Below are 16,906 nucleotides of genomic sequence, written 5' to 3'. Positions count from 1 at the left end.
AAACATACCAGCACTTCTTGTAAGTGTTCACAGTCCTATTTTTGCTTGTTTTCAACAACATACCTTTGCCGGCTAAAATGAGGAAACTAGTTTCTTAACCATCCAAAAATGGTTTAGTCTTTTAACAGGGAGGGAATTAGCATCCACAGACCATCTTACCTGTTATGACTGATTTACACACATTCTCACCTAATCCTTACATGTTAACCAAGGACTCCTATCCCAATTTCATTTCTCTTAAGCTTTCAGTTTCCTTGTCTATTGTTTCATTTGTACAAGGTCATGGACTTCAACACAGGTATAAATTCTAAAGCCAATGCCTCTCAGAGGGGGGAACAGCAAGGACACATTATGGAATAAATTTAATATTCTCCTTCTTTAAAATGGAGAGCTACAACAGTAGGCAGGTCTCTGCTCTCAAACTTTTCAGGCACATTGAAATACAAATGAATATTAAAGAAGAACTATCAAATTAATGAGCTTGGATTTCATTCTTGCTCTCCTCTGCCTGAGCATCTAACCTCAGGTGAATACCCTAATCTCCCTTAACTCTGGTTCCCATAGAAAGAGTGGATAATACCTAGAATTTGAAACTTATTCCTGAAGATAAAAGCTCATGAGAAAATGTATTTGAAGGATTTATAAAAATATAACATTATATAAATATATAAAATATATTTTTAAAAATATAGACAGACCTATAACTTCTACCCTAAGAATGGTGATTTATATTTAGGATGTGGCTATAACAAGCAGAAAAGGCTGGCACTAGCTATTACTAGAACCAAAGAATTTTAGAGTGGGTAATCTTTTAAAGTAGTAAGCCCTTCTTCCAATTAAAAGACGAGGAAACTACCAGGCACGGTGGCTCACACCTGTAAGCCCAACACTTTGGAAGGCCGAGGCGGGTGGATCACTTGAGGTCAGGAGTTCGAGACCAGCCTGACCAACATAGTGAAACCCCATCTCTACTAAAAATACAAAATTAGCTGGGTATGGTGGCTCAAGCCTGTAATCCTAGCTACCTGGGAGACTGAGGCACAAGAATCACTTGAACCGGGGAGGCGGAGGTTGCAGTGAGCCGAGATCATGCCATTGTACTCCAGCTTGGGCAACAAGAGCGAAACTCCGTCTTAAAAAAAAACAAAAAAGATGAGAACACTTAAGAGTTACATTATTTTATCCAAAGTCATATTGCTACAGGCAGAATAAAGACTACACGTCCAAGAAATAAAACATTTTATGTTTTCTGGAGTGTGCTTCATTTAAGTGAAAATATACTTTTTGGGTGTGATTTACTGCTCTTTGCAACTTCTGAAGTGGAACCAAACAGAATGAAATATAAACATCTCAAAACCTAAGTACTCCAGCAGTGACTTAGTAGCCATATTTGTAATATATTTTTGCAATCTCATCTCATAGAACATCACTAAGCAATGGTGATGGTAGGTGAACGACCTACCAATTTGACGAATTAATACGTTCGTCAAAACTCATCAAATTGAGCACTTCAAACTGGTGAATTTTACTGCATACAAATTATATCTCATAAAAAGTGACTTTAAACAACTAGGTGTGGGAATGTAAAGTTGCTAAAAGTAAGCTCCTCGAGGAAACACCGCCTTGTTCACGCCCATATCCTACCCCCAACACTAGCACAACGGTGCTTGCCTAATACATACTTATGAATGAATATTAGCGTTCCCGAGGCTTTCTTAGACTCAACAGGTAAACGTTTAAACAACGAATCCTACGAGGGATACTCTTTTCACCAATTTATTGATAAAATCCTGGCACCAATTTAAATTCTGGTAACTTTAAACTGCATGTAAAGCAAGTCCAGTCAGCATGTGCTGTACCATTTCAGAGTGATTGATTTCAAAGTGACCCAGATTCCAGTATTCACCAGCGCCTTTCACGACACATGAACCCTTCCTCCCCTAGTGAGCTCGGCGTCTATGCAGCCTGCCTGCAGGCTACATCCCCCTGAACGCGGAGTTTTGTGAGCAATCAGCGCACTTCACGTGTCTTCTGGGCGGTGGGACCGGAGTTCTTTTAATACAAAGAGGTCGAAGGACCTGACCAAAAGCCCGTCGCACGCCAGTGCCTGGACACCCGCCCGCGGGGACGTGCGAGACCCCCCGGCCCACGCCCCTAGGGACACTGGGGAGACATCCGGGGAGCAGTGCTAAGCCATCCACCTGTCAGCCTCAAGTCCAGGAGGAAATTCTGTGATAGCTGCTTCGCTGCTTGCAGTCTGAACAACTTAATGATTTCTCGAATCGTGGGCAACGGCGGGAGACGGTAAGTACTGAGCTTCCCGGAGGCAGCCATGAGACTCGACAAGCAACAGCCACCCCGGCCTCACCCGGGCCTTTCACCGCCGCTCCGAAAGAAACGCGCAGGGTAGGAATCTGCGAGACCTAAGGCCCGCCTCGGAGTCAGCCCCATTGGTCAGACCTACCCCACCGGAAGCGATGTCGGCGGACAGGAAATCCGGGTGTGCTGAGAGCGCATGCGCTGCGTCCTGCTGAGAGAAAGGCAGGCTGGGTGCCCAGCGGCTTCCGCAAGTGAGAGCGGCGGAGGAGCCGGGTGGGCGAGGCTTCTCTGGAGCGGGCGGTTGGGAGAGCGCCCAGGAGGGCGGGACGAGGCGGGGCCTGGGCGGGGTGGGGTTTTTCGGGGGAGTTGCTGTGAGATTTGGTGCAGCCGCTTTACTCTAGCCCTGAAGTTTCTAAGGGCTTCCAGCCCTTTGACGTTCCAAATGCCCATCTGTGACTATTAGAGGAAAAGCGGGTGTTTAGAGGCAAAGCTATTGTTTGTTAGCAGTTCTTTCTTACAGTGTGGTGTTTTTAGAACCTCCGCTCTGCAGATGCTGCATGACGGGTTTTTAACTTTGTTCAGCCTCAGTTTTTTCATCGGTTACATGGACCTAATGTCTACCTCAAAATTGTGAGCACTAAATGAGAGAGTTCACCTGGTGTGCACGTTGAGAACACAGTGCACGCATGGCATTGGGTAAGCTCGTACGTGATCAATGGTGGCTGTTATAATTATTTGGCAGATGAATAATTAGCCAGTGTAAAGAGGTCATTTAATTTGCTAGGATTACAGCTAAGAACAGAGAGAAGACTCAAATATGAGTTCTGCCCTTCCGTTATACCAGATAAAACAACGAAGCAAAGAAAAATATTAAAGTTTCTCTGATAGATGGGATAATTTTGCTCTTTTAACCCTGCTTATATTTGGACATTGCTGCATTGATCACAAATGAATCTTAACATTTTTGTCCCTCAGTTAGTAAGTTTTTAAAAAAGCTAATGGAAACCGAAATAACTGTGGGCATGATACAGAAATGGGGAGTACGTTGAAATTCCAGTGGAAAACGCAACCACCTTCTAAAAAGCTATTTTAAAAGGAACTGAGATAATCTCCTAACCAAAAAACAGTGATGACTACCATAGAGGTAAGGAGATTTACCCAACGTGGCATCAAAATGTAGGCTGAAAGTACAGACTCTTGATTCAGATATCTTATTGTCCACAACACACTCTACCTGAGAAGGCATTCATTCACGGTTGTATTCATTATTTCACGTACTCCTCGCAATGGTCCTGTGTGAATGAGATTATTATTCTTAGTTTGCTGTGAAGAAATAGGGGAGGTGAGGTCATTTGACTTGCCCAGAGTCAGACAGCAAAGTACAGAGAGAAGACAACCTGAGTTGTGTCTTTTCTGAGTTCTGATCTCACTGGCCACACTCAAGTGTCAGCTTATTATTTTTAAGTTAATTTATGTTAATTTATTAACATTTAAATATGTAGAAATACGAATCTAGGTGTAAACATAAGCTTACAGTTTTCATGTAACTATTTAAACAATTGCAATAAACATATACAAAACCAATATACATGGTCTTATTAATTGACAGTGATGAACACTGTTAAATCGTTACACTTAGTGCTAACTGGCAAGATTCCTTTTTTTTTTTTTTTAAGTTTCAGCTTACCAGTGATACAGTGTGCCATTTAATGACTGGATGTTCTCATTAGTTTCTGGAGTCAAACTATTACCAAATCTTTGTTCAAATTTTTTCCATTGTCGCTTGTCTTTCTTTTGGAAGAGCATGGAAGCTACATATTAAGTCTGCCTGCGTCTGTTTTCAGTAGCTTGGAAACAAGTGAATTTGAATTATTTGGCACTAATGCTACCATGAACACACACGTTGCCTAACAGGTATAAAGAGGATATTCAGATGACCCCAAATATAATCACATAAGCTTTTTAAAAGATTAGCATCAACATAAAAGCAAACTAAAATCTAAATGAGTAAAACACCTTTGCATGGAGAATTTGTAGATGCCTGGCAATTTGTCCCCAGATCTAAATATGAATTTATGGGTGGCTTATACTATGCCATTTTCAATAACTGACATTTGTGAGATTATTACCTACTATTTATAAAGAAGCTTCCTAGGTTACTTAATTCTCATTTCAGTTCTGTGATGTAGGTTCACAAAGATGTGTCTTAGTTCATTCCTGCTGCTATAACAAAATATCTGAGACTGGGTAATTTATAAAGAACAGAAATATACTTCTCACAGTTCTGGAGGCTGAAAGTCCAAGATCAAGGAGCTGGCAAGTTTGGTGCCTTGTGAAGGCTGCTGTCTCTACCTCAAGATAGCATCTTGTCACTGCATCCCCCAGAAAAGAGGAATGTCATGTCCTCACATGTCTGAAGGCAGAAGGGCAAAATGGGATTAGCTAATTCCCTCCAGCTCTATCAGGTTGCTAATCCCATTTATGAGAGCTCTACCTCAATTAATTAATCACCCCCTCAGGGCCTCCCTCTCAATGTACTACCACATTGGTGATTTAGTTTCAGCACATGAATTTTGGAGGACATTCAGACCATAGCACAGTGCTTTTCTAGTAAGTGGTGGAACTGAGTTTAGATCTTCTGTCTACACTATGCTTTTTATTAACCTCTGATACGTGTTAAATAATTTTTTAACTGAGTTAAAAATTCTAGCTTAGGAGAATCTTCCAAGTTTTTAATAGTTTTTTGAGATCCAATTTTTATCATCATAAATATCTAATCCTCGGTTTTTAATTTTCAGAAAATTATGCATAACTCCCTGCAAAAGCCTAAGAAATCAGCAGGGGGTGTTTTAGTAGTGTATTTCACATATTAATGCAAATGCTTTTATCCCTTGAAAGAGAGGTATGCAGTTTCATCAGTTTTGAAGCTTTGAAGTGTCTGCTTCATCTAGATACAGATTTTAATATGCTAAAATATTATAATTAATACAGAAATCACTAGCCCCACCTGTCAGTGAAGATGAAGAACTACAAATGATTCATACTAAACTATATTGCAGAATTCTAATTTGCATACAATCCCAAAATGGTTATATAGGAAAATTACTTATTATTTTAGTGTTTATTTTAATAAAAATGCATATGTGACTGTATTTGGCATAAGTGATTTAGTGTCTATTTATAGAAAAAGTGCTAATTCTAAAAGGTTGTCATTTTACCGTTCCCTGAAAGAGACTTGAAAGCTGCAGAGAGCAGTATCTTCCTGCCATGTGGGAATTTGCAGAGAAAATTAAATGTGGTTTGGAATTGCCAAATTGAACTTTATAAAATGACTATTATGGTATGTAAAGTGCCCTTTTCTGATAGTATTTTATAATTACATATAATATGATTCAATGCTCCAGAGAAATATTAAGAGCTGCATTTCGCACAAATTTAGGGTTTTTTTGTTTTAATGGCTCTTTGATGCCCACTGTTCACAAAGGAATCTAGTGACCTACCTAGAGGGAAAAAGGAAAAACGTGATAACTCTGAGCAGACAGACCAAATGCTTATTCTGTGGGGATAGAAGTAGGGCAACTTATGGCAACAAAACCAGCTAATTGCCTGAGGGAACCATGGAGTGCTTACACTATTTTTGAAAATATAGTGTTTAGCCCTATTTCAAGCAGTATTTGAAAGCCTGCTCATTGTCCCCAAAGGTCTGTGAATTGCTGTCAAGTATTCTAATGAGGTGTTGAGGATGGGCAACTCGTTTGACTCAGGGAGCTATGAGTAGAGCTTTTTCCTATACAATGAGCAAACCTTTTTGTGAATGAAGAAAATATGCTAACAGCATTATAAAATAATTAGCCTTTATTATATAGGCAAACCTTTGAGATACTATGGGTTCAGTACCAGACCACCAAAATAAAGTGAGTATCTCCATAAAGTGAGACAGATGAAGTTTTTGGTTTCGCAGTGCATATGAAAGGTATGTTTACGTTCTATTGTTGTCTATTAAGTGTGCAATAGCATTATGTCTACAAAAAATATGTATATACCTTAATTTAAAATACCTTATAGCTAAAAAAAATGCTAACGGTCATCTGAGGCTTCAGTGAATGTTAATCTTTTTGCTTGTAGAGAGTCTTGCCTTGCCTTGATGGAGCTAACTGATCAGGGTGGTGGTTTCTTAAAATAAGACAGTGAAGTTTGCTACATCTTTTAACTCTTTTTGTGAAAGATTTCTCTGTAGCAGACAATGCATTTTACCCATGGTAGAACTTCTTTCAAAATTGGAATGAGTCCTTTCAAACTCTGCCACTGCTTTACCGACTAAGTTTGTATAATATTCTAAATCTTTTGTTGGCATTTCAACAATGTTCACAGTATTTTCACAGGAGCAGTATTCTACAGGAGTAGATTCCATCTCAGGAAACCACTTTCTTTGTTAATTCCTAAGAAGCAGCTCCTCATTCGTTCAAGTTTTAACATGAGATTGCAGAAATTCAGTCATATATTTAGGCTTCACTTCTAATTCCATTTCTATTGCTACTTCTACCACATCTGCCATTCCTTTCTCTACTGAAGTCTTGAGCCCCCCAAAGTCATCCATGAGGGTTAGAAACTGCTTCTTCCAAACTTCGGTTAATGTTGATATTGTAGCCTCCTCCATGAGTCATGAATGTTCTTAATGTCATCTAGAATGGTAAATCCTTTGTAGAAGGTTTTCAATTTATTTCACCCAGATCCATCAAAGGAATTACAATCTAGGGTAGCCATACCCTTACAAAATGTGTTTCTTAAATAATAAGATTTGAAAGTAAAAAGTACTCTTTGATTCATGGGCTGCAGAATGGATGTCATGTTAGCAAGCATGAAAACAATATTAATCTCCTTGTGTATCTCCATCAGAGCTCTTGGGTGGCCAGATGTGTTATCAGTGAACAGCAACATTTTAAAGATTTTTTTTTCCTGAGCAGTAGGTCTCAACAATGACTTAAAATGTTCGATAACCATACTGTAAACAGAGGTACTATCATCCAGGTTTTGTTGTTTCATTTATTTCTAGAGCACAAGTAGAGTAGATTTAGTGTAATTCTTACTTGCCCTAGAATTTTTAATGTGATAAATAAGCATTGATTTCAATTTAAGGTCACCAACTTCGTTAGCCCCTATTAAGTGTTAGCCTGTTGTTTGCAGCTTTGAAGTCAGGCATCGAAATGTCCTTTCTAGCTATCAAAGTCCTAAATGGCATGTTCTTCCAATATAAGGCTGTTTTGTCTACATTGAAAATCTATTATTTGATATCACGACCTTCATCAATGATCTCTGCATCCCCTCAACATCTATATCCCATACCATCATCAATTCCCAAAATCCTGTCTCGACAACAGATCTCACAATTGACTTCTCTCCAGTTCTGCTGCCGGCATCCTTCACATTCATTCCCGCAACCGCTTTCAGTCTTGTTCTACAATACATTTATATTCAGCAGCAAAATGAGCTTTAAAAGTGGAAATTGGATCACTTCACTTATCTGCATACAACCCTTCAGGGGACTCCCGATTGCATTTAAAATAAAAATGTAATCCCTCGCTATGGCCTAAAAAACCTATGTCCAACCTCATTTAGATCCACCTTCCCAAAGATAAGCTGTGGCCCTGCCGGTCCTCTTTCAGTTCCTCAAACATGCCAAGTGCTTGCTTCCTCTCTTTCCTTGCATATGCAGTTTTCTCTGCCTGGGATGATCACCTCCCACTCTTCAGCTGGCTATCGCCTTTTCTTTTTCCGTCTCAACTTCAAGGTGACCTTTTCAACTGGAGCTTTTCTTGACAAATTCTAACAAGAGAAGGACCTAATTTGACCTTTGACAAGCTAACCTTGAGGTTTTGCTCTTCTATTGCTTCTTTAATTTTTTTAAGGATAGTCTTAAGTGTCACATCAACAGATTTCTTCCAAAGGTTCCATCTTAGTAGAACAGGTTCAGGTTCAGAGCACACAGGGCTCCTCTTTTTCTCTATCAATGTCTTTGCTAACTGACCTACCGAAAGGTGACAGCCAATGTCTAACAATCAGAAAAAATGCCAGAGGTCACAGAGCTGGAGGTAGATCTAGATCCTCAGGCCAAGCATTAACTCTTTGGTTGGTGGATTATGAGGACTTCTAGGAAGTCCTAAGGGAGAATCCAGTGTGGCTCAGGCACCAGTGGCAGGTATTTTGGGGATCCTGGGAGCATCTGTTTTTGGCAGGTGTGGCTGTGTCCTAATTCAATATTGTAACAAGTATAATATGGCCATTCTGGTACATTCAGACTAAGCATCAGTCAGTCCTGTTTCTACTCAGGGATCTCAATACCTGTTCTGCGACTCTTTGTCTCAGTCTTGTGTGCCCCCTTTGGTACAACTACCCTTGATTTTCATTATTATTTATGTTGCTTGTTTGTTTTTCTGAGTATATGTCTGTCTTCTCTACTAAAATGTAGGATCCATGAAAACAAGGCAGGATCTATTTGTTCACTAACGTGAACCAATTGTTCACTTAGAAAAATTCTGATACACAATGGATATTTAATACATATTTGCTAAATAAATGAATGAAAATGACTTCCTCTGATTAGTTAGGGTACATTTTATTTTCTATAAGAATATGAAACTCCAAAAAATTATAGCTGTTTTCAAACTTTTAAAAGTTCTGGGTAGATCTTTTTGTAGACCATCTTATATTTCTTCCCAAGAACCCCTATCATGAAGCCATCACAGTAGCCTTTCTAAGAAGCTTATATTTCTAAATCAGATCTCTTTCTCCAGCTCATGCTCCTTTTTGGCTTAAAGTTTTTCCTGGTTCCTTTTTTACCACTTACAGGGAGAATGTTTAGACCTCTTATTGTGCCACTCAAGGTCTGACACAATCTGGGTCTAAATTCCTTTCTAGTTGCATTTCTGTCATGCCTTCCTTTATTTCCTTAGTATATCCTGAGACCTGCTACTCCACAAGAATGCCTCTGCAACTCTATCTGCTTTGTTGGGCAAAATCCTATTCATTTTCTGGGCCCAACACAAGTGTGACTCCTTGTGAGAAACTTTTCGATATTTACTGACCACCTTCTTGTCACGCTCTCCACCCTGGCCCTGATCCCTTCCACTCTGAGGTCCAGTTCTGCACATTCAGGAACCCAGCAGAATCCATGTTGCATTTTGCAATATAGTAACTTGCATCATCACATACTGCATTGTAATATAATATAATTTCAGTGCCTCCTTTGTCAGACTCTTAGCTCTTCAAATAAAACAGTGTATTTTATTCATCTTTGTGTATGCAGCACTTGCAGGGTGCCTGACACACAAGGGGCACCAAGATATGACTCCTGATGAGACCCAAACCATGGAGATTGTTGCCAGTTTTAGACACAAACTGCACAGCAAACTGTATTGAATAGAGCAGGGGGACTGGAGTTAAGAAAACTTGGGTAAAAATCCAGGCTCCATCTTCCTTTTACTTCTGTGACCTTGGGCAAGCTACCTAATCTTTTTGGAACTTAGTTTTTGTGGTAAGCACAAAAATGGCCCCCAAAGATGTTCGCATTCTAATCTCTGGAAAATGTGAATATGTGAGGTTACATGGCAAAGGGGAATTAAGGTTGCAGATGGAGTGTAGGTTGCCAGTCAGCTAACTTTAAGACAGGGAAATGATCCTGGATTATGCGGGTGAGCCCATTGCAATCACGAGTCCTTAAAACTGGAAAAGAGAACTGGAAGACAGAGCCAGAGAGATGACAGTGTGAGAGGGACTTGGCCTGATGTTGCTGGCTTTGCAGATGGAGGAAGACGGTGGAGGAGGTTCAAGAGGCAAGAAGGTTGAGCATTCTCCGGAAGCTGGAAAAGGCAAGAAAATTGATTCTCCCCTAGAGCCTCCAGAAAGGAAGGCAGCCCTGCTGACATCTTGATACAAACTCAGTGAGAGCCATTTCAGATTTCTAAATGACTGAATGGTAGGATAATACACTTGTGTTGTTCTGAGCCACTAAATCTATGGTAATTTGTTACGTCAGCCCCAGAAAACCAATGTAGCTGCTTTGACTGCAGCATGAGAATAGTAACAGATACCTTATAGCATTACAAAATATGTATTATGTCTCATTATGCTTCATAAGACAATGCATGTAATGGACCAAATATAGTGCCTAACACTAAAGTTATTTCATAAATTCGTAATTCTCTTCTCCTTCCCTCTTCCTGTGTGAACATGCTCATCTAGTAGACATAGATCTAGCTATATATAATCAACATATAAATTGTATGGTATTAAAATAAATGTTCTTATGATATTGAAATGAAATAAACATCAGGATATAGTTCCCTTATTGTTGTAACATATGACAAAGTAAGCTCAGAAGATTACTGCTCATTTATTATTCTGTAGCTTTCATGAAAGATGGTTTTTCCTTCTGCAGATTTTTATTGAGCTTGGCCGTTGCATATTAATTCTTTATTCTTTTGCTTCATTATTTAGAGGCATTGACAGTTTTAACACTGGAGAGTTATCTTCAGGACAGAATTACAAATATTATACCTTAACACAAGTGCATCATTTGATCTTACTATTGTCCATTTCAAAACTATTCATTTTAGGCCTATTCGACACCTTTCTTGTTCTTTTTGGGGATGGGAGTAAGGAAGGGTCAGTGGTTCTAATTCAGCAGAAAGGTTTAGGTAGCAATTATACCAAATCAAGTGGAGGTGCAAAATATAAAATCTTGAATTATAATAAAAATGTTAAATGGTGTTGTGAAATTATATACATTATGTTGTGATGGAAATCCTGTAATTTTAGATTATCTTCAAAATGATTTGCTTAAGAGTCTTATAAATAGTAGGGACTATTGGGAAGGAAAGAAGAGTGCCGGCCTAGGAATCTATAATAACTGCAATAGTTCATTTATCTTGCATTATGCTTTATTATGTCATAATATATCAACATCACACCCTATCATAGCATATCGTATTATAACATATATATTACTTATGAGTTAAATAGGCTTTTGTAGTTTCATGTAGGAATCCAATTATGGCTTAAACTATTTTTAGTTTAAAATTTAGTTTATTTTTAGTTTAAACTATGTTTCAGTCATGATTGGATACCTAGGTGAAACTACAGAAGCAAATTTTAACGACTTCCTATTTCTATAGGAAAAATGCCTCCCAAATTCCAATGAATTTAGAAATGATTTGTTGCAGATTGCCAAACCAAGTTTTTGTAACTGTCCCTGTTATTCTTATTCTCTTGTGCTTCAATCTGCAGCCAATCATTTTTTTTTTTTTTTTTTTGGTTTTTTGGTTTTGAGACAGAGTCTCGCTTCTTCACCCAGTCTGGAGTGCAATGGTGCGATCTCAGCTCCCTGCAATCTCTGCCTCCCAGGTTCAAGCAATTCTCTTGCCTCAGCCTCCCCAGTAGCTGGGATTACAGGCATATGCTACCACACCCAGCTAATTTTTCTGTTTTTAGTAGAGATGGGGTTTTACCCTGTTGGCCAGGCAGGCTGGTCTTGAAAACTCCTGACCTCAAGTGTTCCACCCACCTCAGCCTCCCAAAGTGCTGGGATTACAGGCATGAGCCACCATGACTGGCCCCAACCCTTTATTTCTCATATGTATTTTTCAAACTTTTTAGACCATGACCCACAGTAAGAAATGCCTTTTACATTGTAACCCTATATATACACACACCCACCCACACACACACTTAAAAAAACACTCTGTATGTGTGATACAATCTTTTACAAACCATTTTCTAAACTATTTGACTTTAAAAAAGTGATTGTTACAATTTATTATAATAATTATTACTGCCTGATAATAGGTTATGACCTGCCATTTGTAAAACACTGTCTTACTTTCTTATTAATCCCTAAGCCTAAGAAGTGTAACATGGTATACTGATCCATTATCTCTGTCAGTTTTCCTTCATTCACTTGTCATGACTATCTTTGTAACTCAGATGACAGACTTTTTTGGTTTGCTTTTTAAGTTTGGGAACCACTAGCAGTGCAGGTCACTAAGAAATGTGGTAGGCATGTAATTTAAATGTATATACTCTCAACTTAATTTATTGTGAAATATAATGATTCGTGTCCTGTGAGAAAGGTTGTATACTATTTTCCCATTCTTAGATGCATTGACTTTTTGGGAGTCTTGTGGTACGTGTCTTTTTCTTGTGTATTAAGTGGAACAGAGAGCATTTTGCTTCTTTTTTTTTTGTTACAGGAAAAAGGCCTTCACTGTTAGAGGAAACTTTGGGAAGAAATGGTCCTGGAAGCCTATATAATTTAGGAGTCTTTAAGAAAAGAATACAACATTATAAATGTAAAATTAATTATCAAAGCCATTTATTTGGAATAAGAAAAGGACTGACAAGAAATGACAGATACTTAATGACAAAGAGCACAAACAACAACATCCTGAAAAGTAACAGACTATTTTTTATTGTAAAAGTAAACAAAGAAATTTTATTTTATGTAGCCTAATATTTAATCGAATTTCCTGCTTTCAGACTTCTTCGATAATTTTTCCCTTGCATTTTTGAAAGCAAACTCTTCAGTTTCATCTTCATATGATAATGTTTTAGGAATATATTCCATAGAGAGAATAGAAAGACAATTTAATCTTTCTTCTACCATGATTGAATACAGTTTGGTTTTTATTTTTGATAATTTAGAAACATTTCTTATAGCTTTCACAACTCATAGCTGGCAATGTCATATAAACTGTTAGGATTGCTCTCAAATTTGGAAAACCTCTATTAAGTTTTTTGCACATATGATCTGTTTGTTTTCAAGGCATTTCAAGCTTTCTAGTGCATTATCCTATGTTGAGTACTTTGAATTAATGACACTCATTAACCAATTTGTCGTAGGTGTACTCATTGTGGTGATGTATTGTGAGTTTATATTTTATTCATTGATAACAATATTTGGTGTCAAAAAATTGGGGTATTTATTTTTTTCCAGTGTATTCGTATGATTCATTTGTGTTTATTAATTTGGGTTATCAAGTAATCCATAAGCGTATCATTATTTTTACTCTATTCTTCTGACTGCGTTTGAGATGCTGAATGTTTTTGTTGCAATTTACTTCTCGATATCGAAATAATTTCTATTGATTTTATTGCTCGCTCTGTTGCTTTTGTGTCTTACTCTATTACTTTTTTATTGACATTTTCTCTCAGTTCTTTAAATACTTGATTTAAAGATAGTGGAAAGAACACTCCATATTCTCCCAACAGGAGTCTGTAATTTTACATTTATTTTACTGAAATGTTCTGAAACATCTTGCCAAATTTCAGTTAAAATGTGTATTTCTAACTGAATTTCCCCTTTAGCCAGATTCCCAAAGTGCTCTCCGTCACCAGAATACAACCTGAAAAGAGACAGTGGTCTTTTTTAGTCTTTTTAACTAGGGTTAAAATGTCTTGCTTTTGTAAATTTTACAAAAACATATACCATTTGATTAGATTTCTAGAGCCCTTCCCAAGGCTTGAAAATGGCTTGTTCAAGTGAAAGGCCCTGACATTTCAACTTCTCACGCTTCTTAGTTAATCTGCTTGTATACAAGGAGAAAGGCCAGACTGAACAACCTCTTGGGACACCATTATTAGAGACAAGTTGTGACATCAAGGCAAAACAGGGCTTCTCTACAATGCAGAGTCAGTTGTTTGTATCCCCTGAAAATCAGGCCCTGAGGCAAGGGTGTGGATGCAGGTTGTTTGTTTAATTGCCCCTCTTGGAGAGGTGATCCCAGGAAGCACAAGTGAGGAAGTGGGGAAAATGCCATGGGAAAAGGAGATAGGCCAATTCCAGGGATTAGGGAGTAGTTTCCTGTTAGGGCTCCAGGGCAGCTGGGGCTCAATCCCAGGGGATCTTTTGAAAAACTGTGTGCAGCCCAACTCAGCATTGTCCCACCAGAAGTTGGGGAGGCTCCAAAGCCCTCAGGCATGGAAGACAGCAGGGGAAGTGGGGAGCTGTCAGTTTGCCTGGGACCACAGTTGCAGGTGAACTCAGGAGGACCATGCGGATCTGGGGTGGGGCAAAGCCAGGCAGCATCTGCTACCCTCTGTGAATCTTATTCACTTCCGAGTTTAGGAACTCAAAATTATTTAGAGTGATAAGGAATCTTCAATATTGTGGATCTTTCTCATGTCATTGAGAGGACTTAGAAGTTAGTGGACAATGTGAAGTCATCCCTAACTTGCCAAAGGAAGTGTTCAAATCCAAGTATTGAAATTCTAGAATCAAGACATTTTGAACCAGAGATGAGTATTCTCTTTTTTTTTTTTTTTTGAGACGGAGTCTCACTCTGTCACCCAGGCTGGAGTGCAGTGGCCCATCTCGGTTCACTGCAAGCTCCACCTCCTGGATTCATGCCATTCTCCTGCCTCAGCCTCCCGAGTAGCTGAGACTACAGGCACCCGCCACCTCACCCGGCTAATTTTTTGTATTTTCAGTAGAGACAGATTTCACCGTGTTAGCCAGGATCGTCTCGATCTCCTGACCTCATGATCTGCCCGCCTTAGCCTCCCAAAGTGCTGGGATTACAGGTGTGAGCCACCGCGCCCGGCCGATTGTTCTCTTTAAATGGAAAGAAGGCATAGTTAGAATTTCTAATTGCCTTTAATTAAATCTATCACCTCCTAAGTATAAACAAAAGTGGTGAAATATTTTTGGATATACCAACAATGAACAGTTCATTAATGAGAATGAATTTTACCTTTCTGAGGGTTCCCATTGCATAACTTTATTCATTTTGAGGAAGGCAAGGGCTGACCATTTTATGCTTATCTACTGTGGTCATCTATTAAAGACTGGAATTATGATAATCCAAAGGGGAAAATAAAATATATAAATGAGATTGGTCTAAGTAGGAGAATGAACATCAGGCTAAGTGTTAATAAAGCTGGGTTTTGTCCCATTTAGTCAGCTCCATAAACCCTGAGAAGCCATTTTTCTTCTCTGGGCCTCAGTTTCCTCATCTGTACGATAGAGGGCTTGGATTGGCTGATCTTGAAGGTCACCTGCAGTTATGAGGTAGTCGTTGAAAACATGAGGACTGAAGCCTGTCCTAAGGCAGGGATCTTATTGTGGTATTGTGGACTTGACCAGATGTTAACCTTTCTGACCTTTAGTTTTCTCCTCAGAAAAATGAAGGGGCTGGGCTATTCTTTAAGGACACCTCTGTTCTGCCGTCCAGATAAATAAAAATGTGAGGGGAAAAATCTGGAAAAATGCATAGAGTGAAGCTCAGTATGGCCACTGGGTGGCGATGTTGTTCCATGTTAAGAAAAATTTTGTGGCGTTTATCAAATTTCAAAGTTTAACTTAGCATGGTGAAGACTTTCAAAAGGATAAAATGAAAAAACAGGCCAGCAAAAACCAGAATTATGGAGGAAGTGACAATAAACAGCAATGCCAAATAAGAGACATAAAATCCCCGTAGTCAAGGCAGTAAAACATAGAAGGGTATATGAGAGTTGTGTTTTGGGTATTATTTAAAGGAATATAGGGAGAGGAGTACCTTGTAAATTCATATAGTTTTTGAGAAACGTGACATAAAAGTTAACTCTAACATTTAAAAATTAAACTTGTAGAATTACCAAATACTTTAAGACTGTGCTAGAGTACTGAAGTCTAAACTTAAAAAATCTAAAACAAATCAGCAAACATTTGTTATTTCTTTTGTCTAAATCTCAAAGGAACACTTAAGGGAATTGTAATACTGTTCCAACCTTTTGGCATTAAATCAAATGAACCAATGAACAAGTTGTGAGCTTTTTCGCATTTTATGGGAGGAGGTGGTCTTTCTCAGGCTGTCTCACTTACCTTGAGAATCTTGGGGTGATTGTTCCTGAGGCTAGCGATTGCCCCTGCATTGGGTTGAGGGCCATTTCTCTGGGAAGAGCTGAGCATTGAGCATCGGGGAGGAATGCAGAGGAGGATAAAGGTTCTCTGATCATAGTGCCACCCGCCTCTATCCTTAGAAAAAGTTATATTCAAAGAAAAACACAATCTTCCCACCAAAGCACCAGTGAGCATGAAGGGAAGAACCCAGAGACTTGAGGAAGAGGACAATGACAGCCCAGGTTCACACTCCTGAAGATGGCAGATTATGTCTCATAAAATAAGCCGAGATCTGACAGCCGGAGGATGCCTAGGCCACAGTCTGCCATTTCCCATTGTCGACTTTTCTGTTCACCATCACCTCTGGTTTTCTCCAAGTTACTCCTTATCCTAGTTTTGCTAGGTGGATACAGGTTTCTTCTGAAGGCCAAAGCCTGGGTCCTATTGTCCCGGTTGCCATGGCTGTTTCTTTTCTCTCCTTTCCTTTGACACATTAGCTATTTGCTTCCATAATCCTGTCACTGGTGGATGTTCCCATTCAAAAGGCAAAAAAAAAAAAAAACCAAAAAAAAAAAACCAAAAAAAAAAAAACAAGTTATATTGCTAAGTAACCTTTAACAATGAATACCATTCATTATGCATTTGCTTAATGATACAAAGGCATTGTTTGCTCTATTGCAGGTGATAACAGCAGATCAAAGGCACCGAGGTCGGCCG

General features: G+C 38.9%; 1 protein-coding gene across 2 annotated transcripts in view; it reads right to left on the bottom strand.

Moving 5' to 3' along the window:
• TFB1M (transcription factor B1, mitochondrial) overlaps positions 1–2,457 on the bottom strand; it is a 54,448-nt gene extending 51,991 nt beyond the window's left edge. The window contains exons 1-2 of one of the 2 annotated variants that reach the window (XM_073022319.1): positions 2,202–2,309; positions 1,026–1,132 (exon numbers count right to left, since the gene is read on the bottom strand). Coding sequence is in view for 1 of the 2 variants with exons in the window: in XM_008007662.3 (XP_008005853.1) it covers positions 2,202–2,334 (133 nt within the window). In the remaining variant the exon portion in view is untranslated. Of the gene's footprint in view, positions 1–1,025; positions 1,133–2,201 lie in introns of both variants that reach the window. The other variant, XM_008007662.3, reaches the window with a different exon arrangement.
• Between the last annotated feature and the right edge of the window lie 14,449 nt (positions 2,458–16,906).

The sequence above is a fragment of the Chlorocebus sabaeus genome, chromosome 13, assembly GCF_047675955.1.
Source record: "Chlorocebus sabaeus isolate Y175 chromosome 13, mChlSab1.0.hap1, whole genome shotgun sequence".
Taxonomy (NCBI): domain Eukaryota; kingdom Metazoa; phylum Chordata; class Mammalia; order Primates; family Cercopithecidae; genus Chlorocebus; species Chlorocebus sabaeus.
The sequence above is the reverse complement of the archived record's forward strand: the minus strand, read 5'-3'. Positions and strand labels throughout refer to the sequence as shown.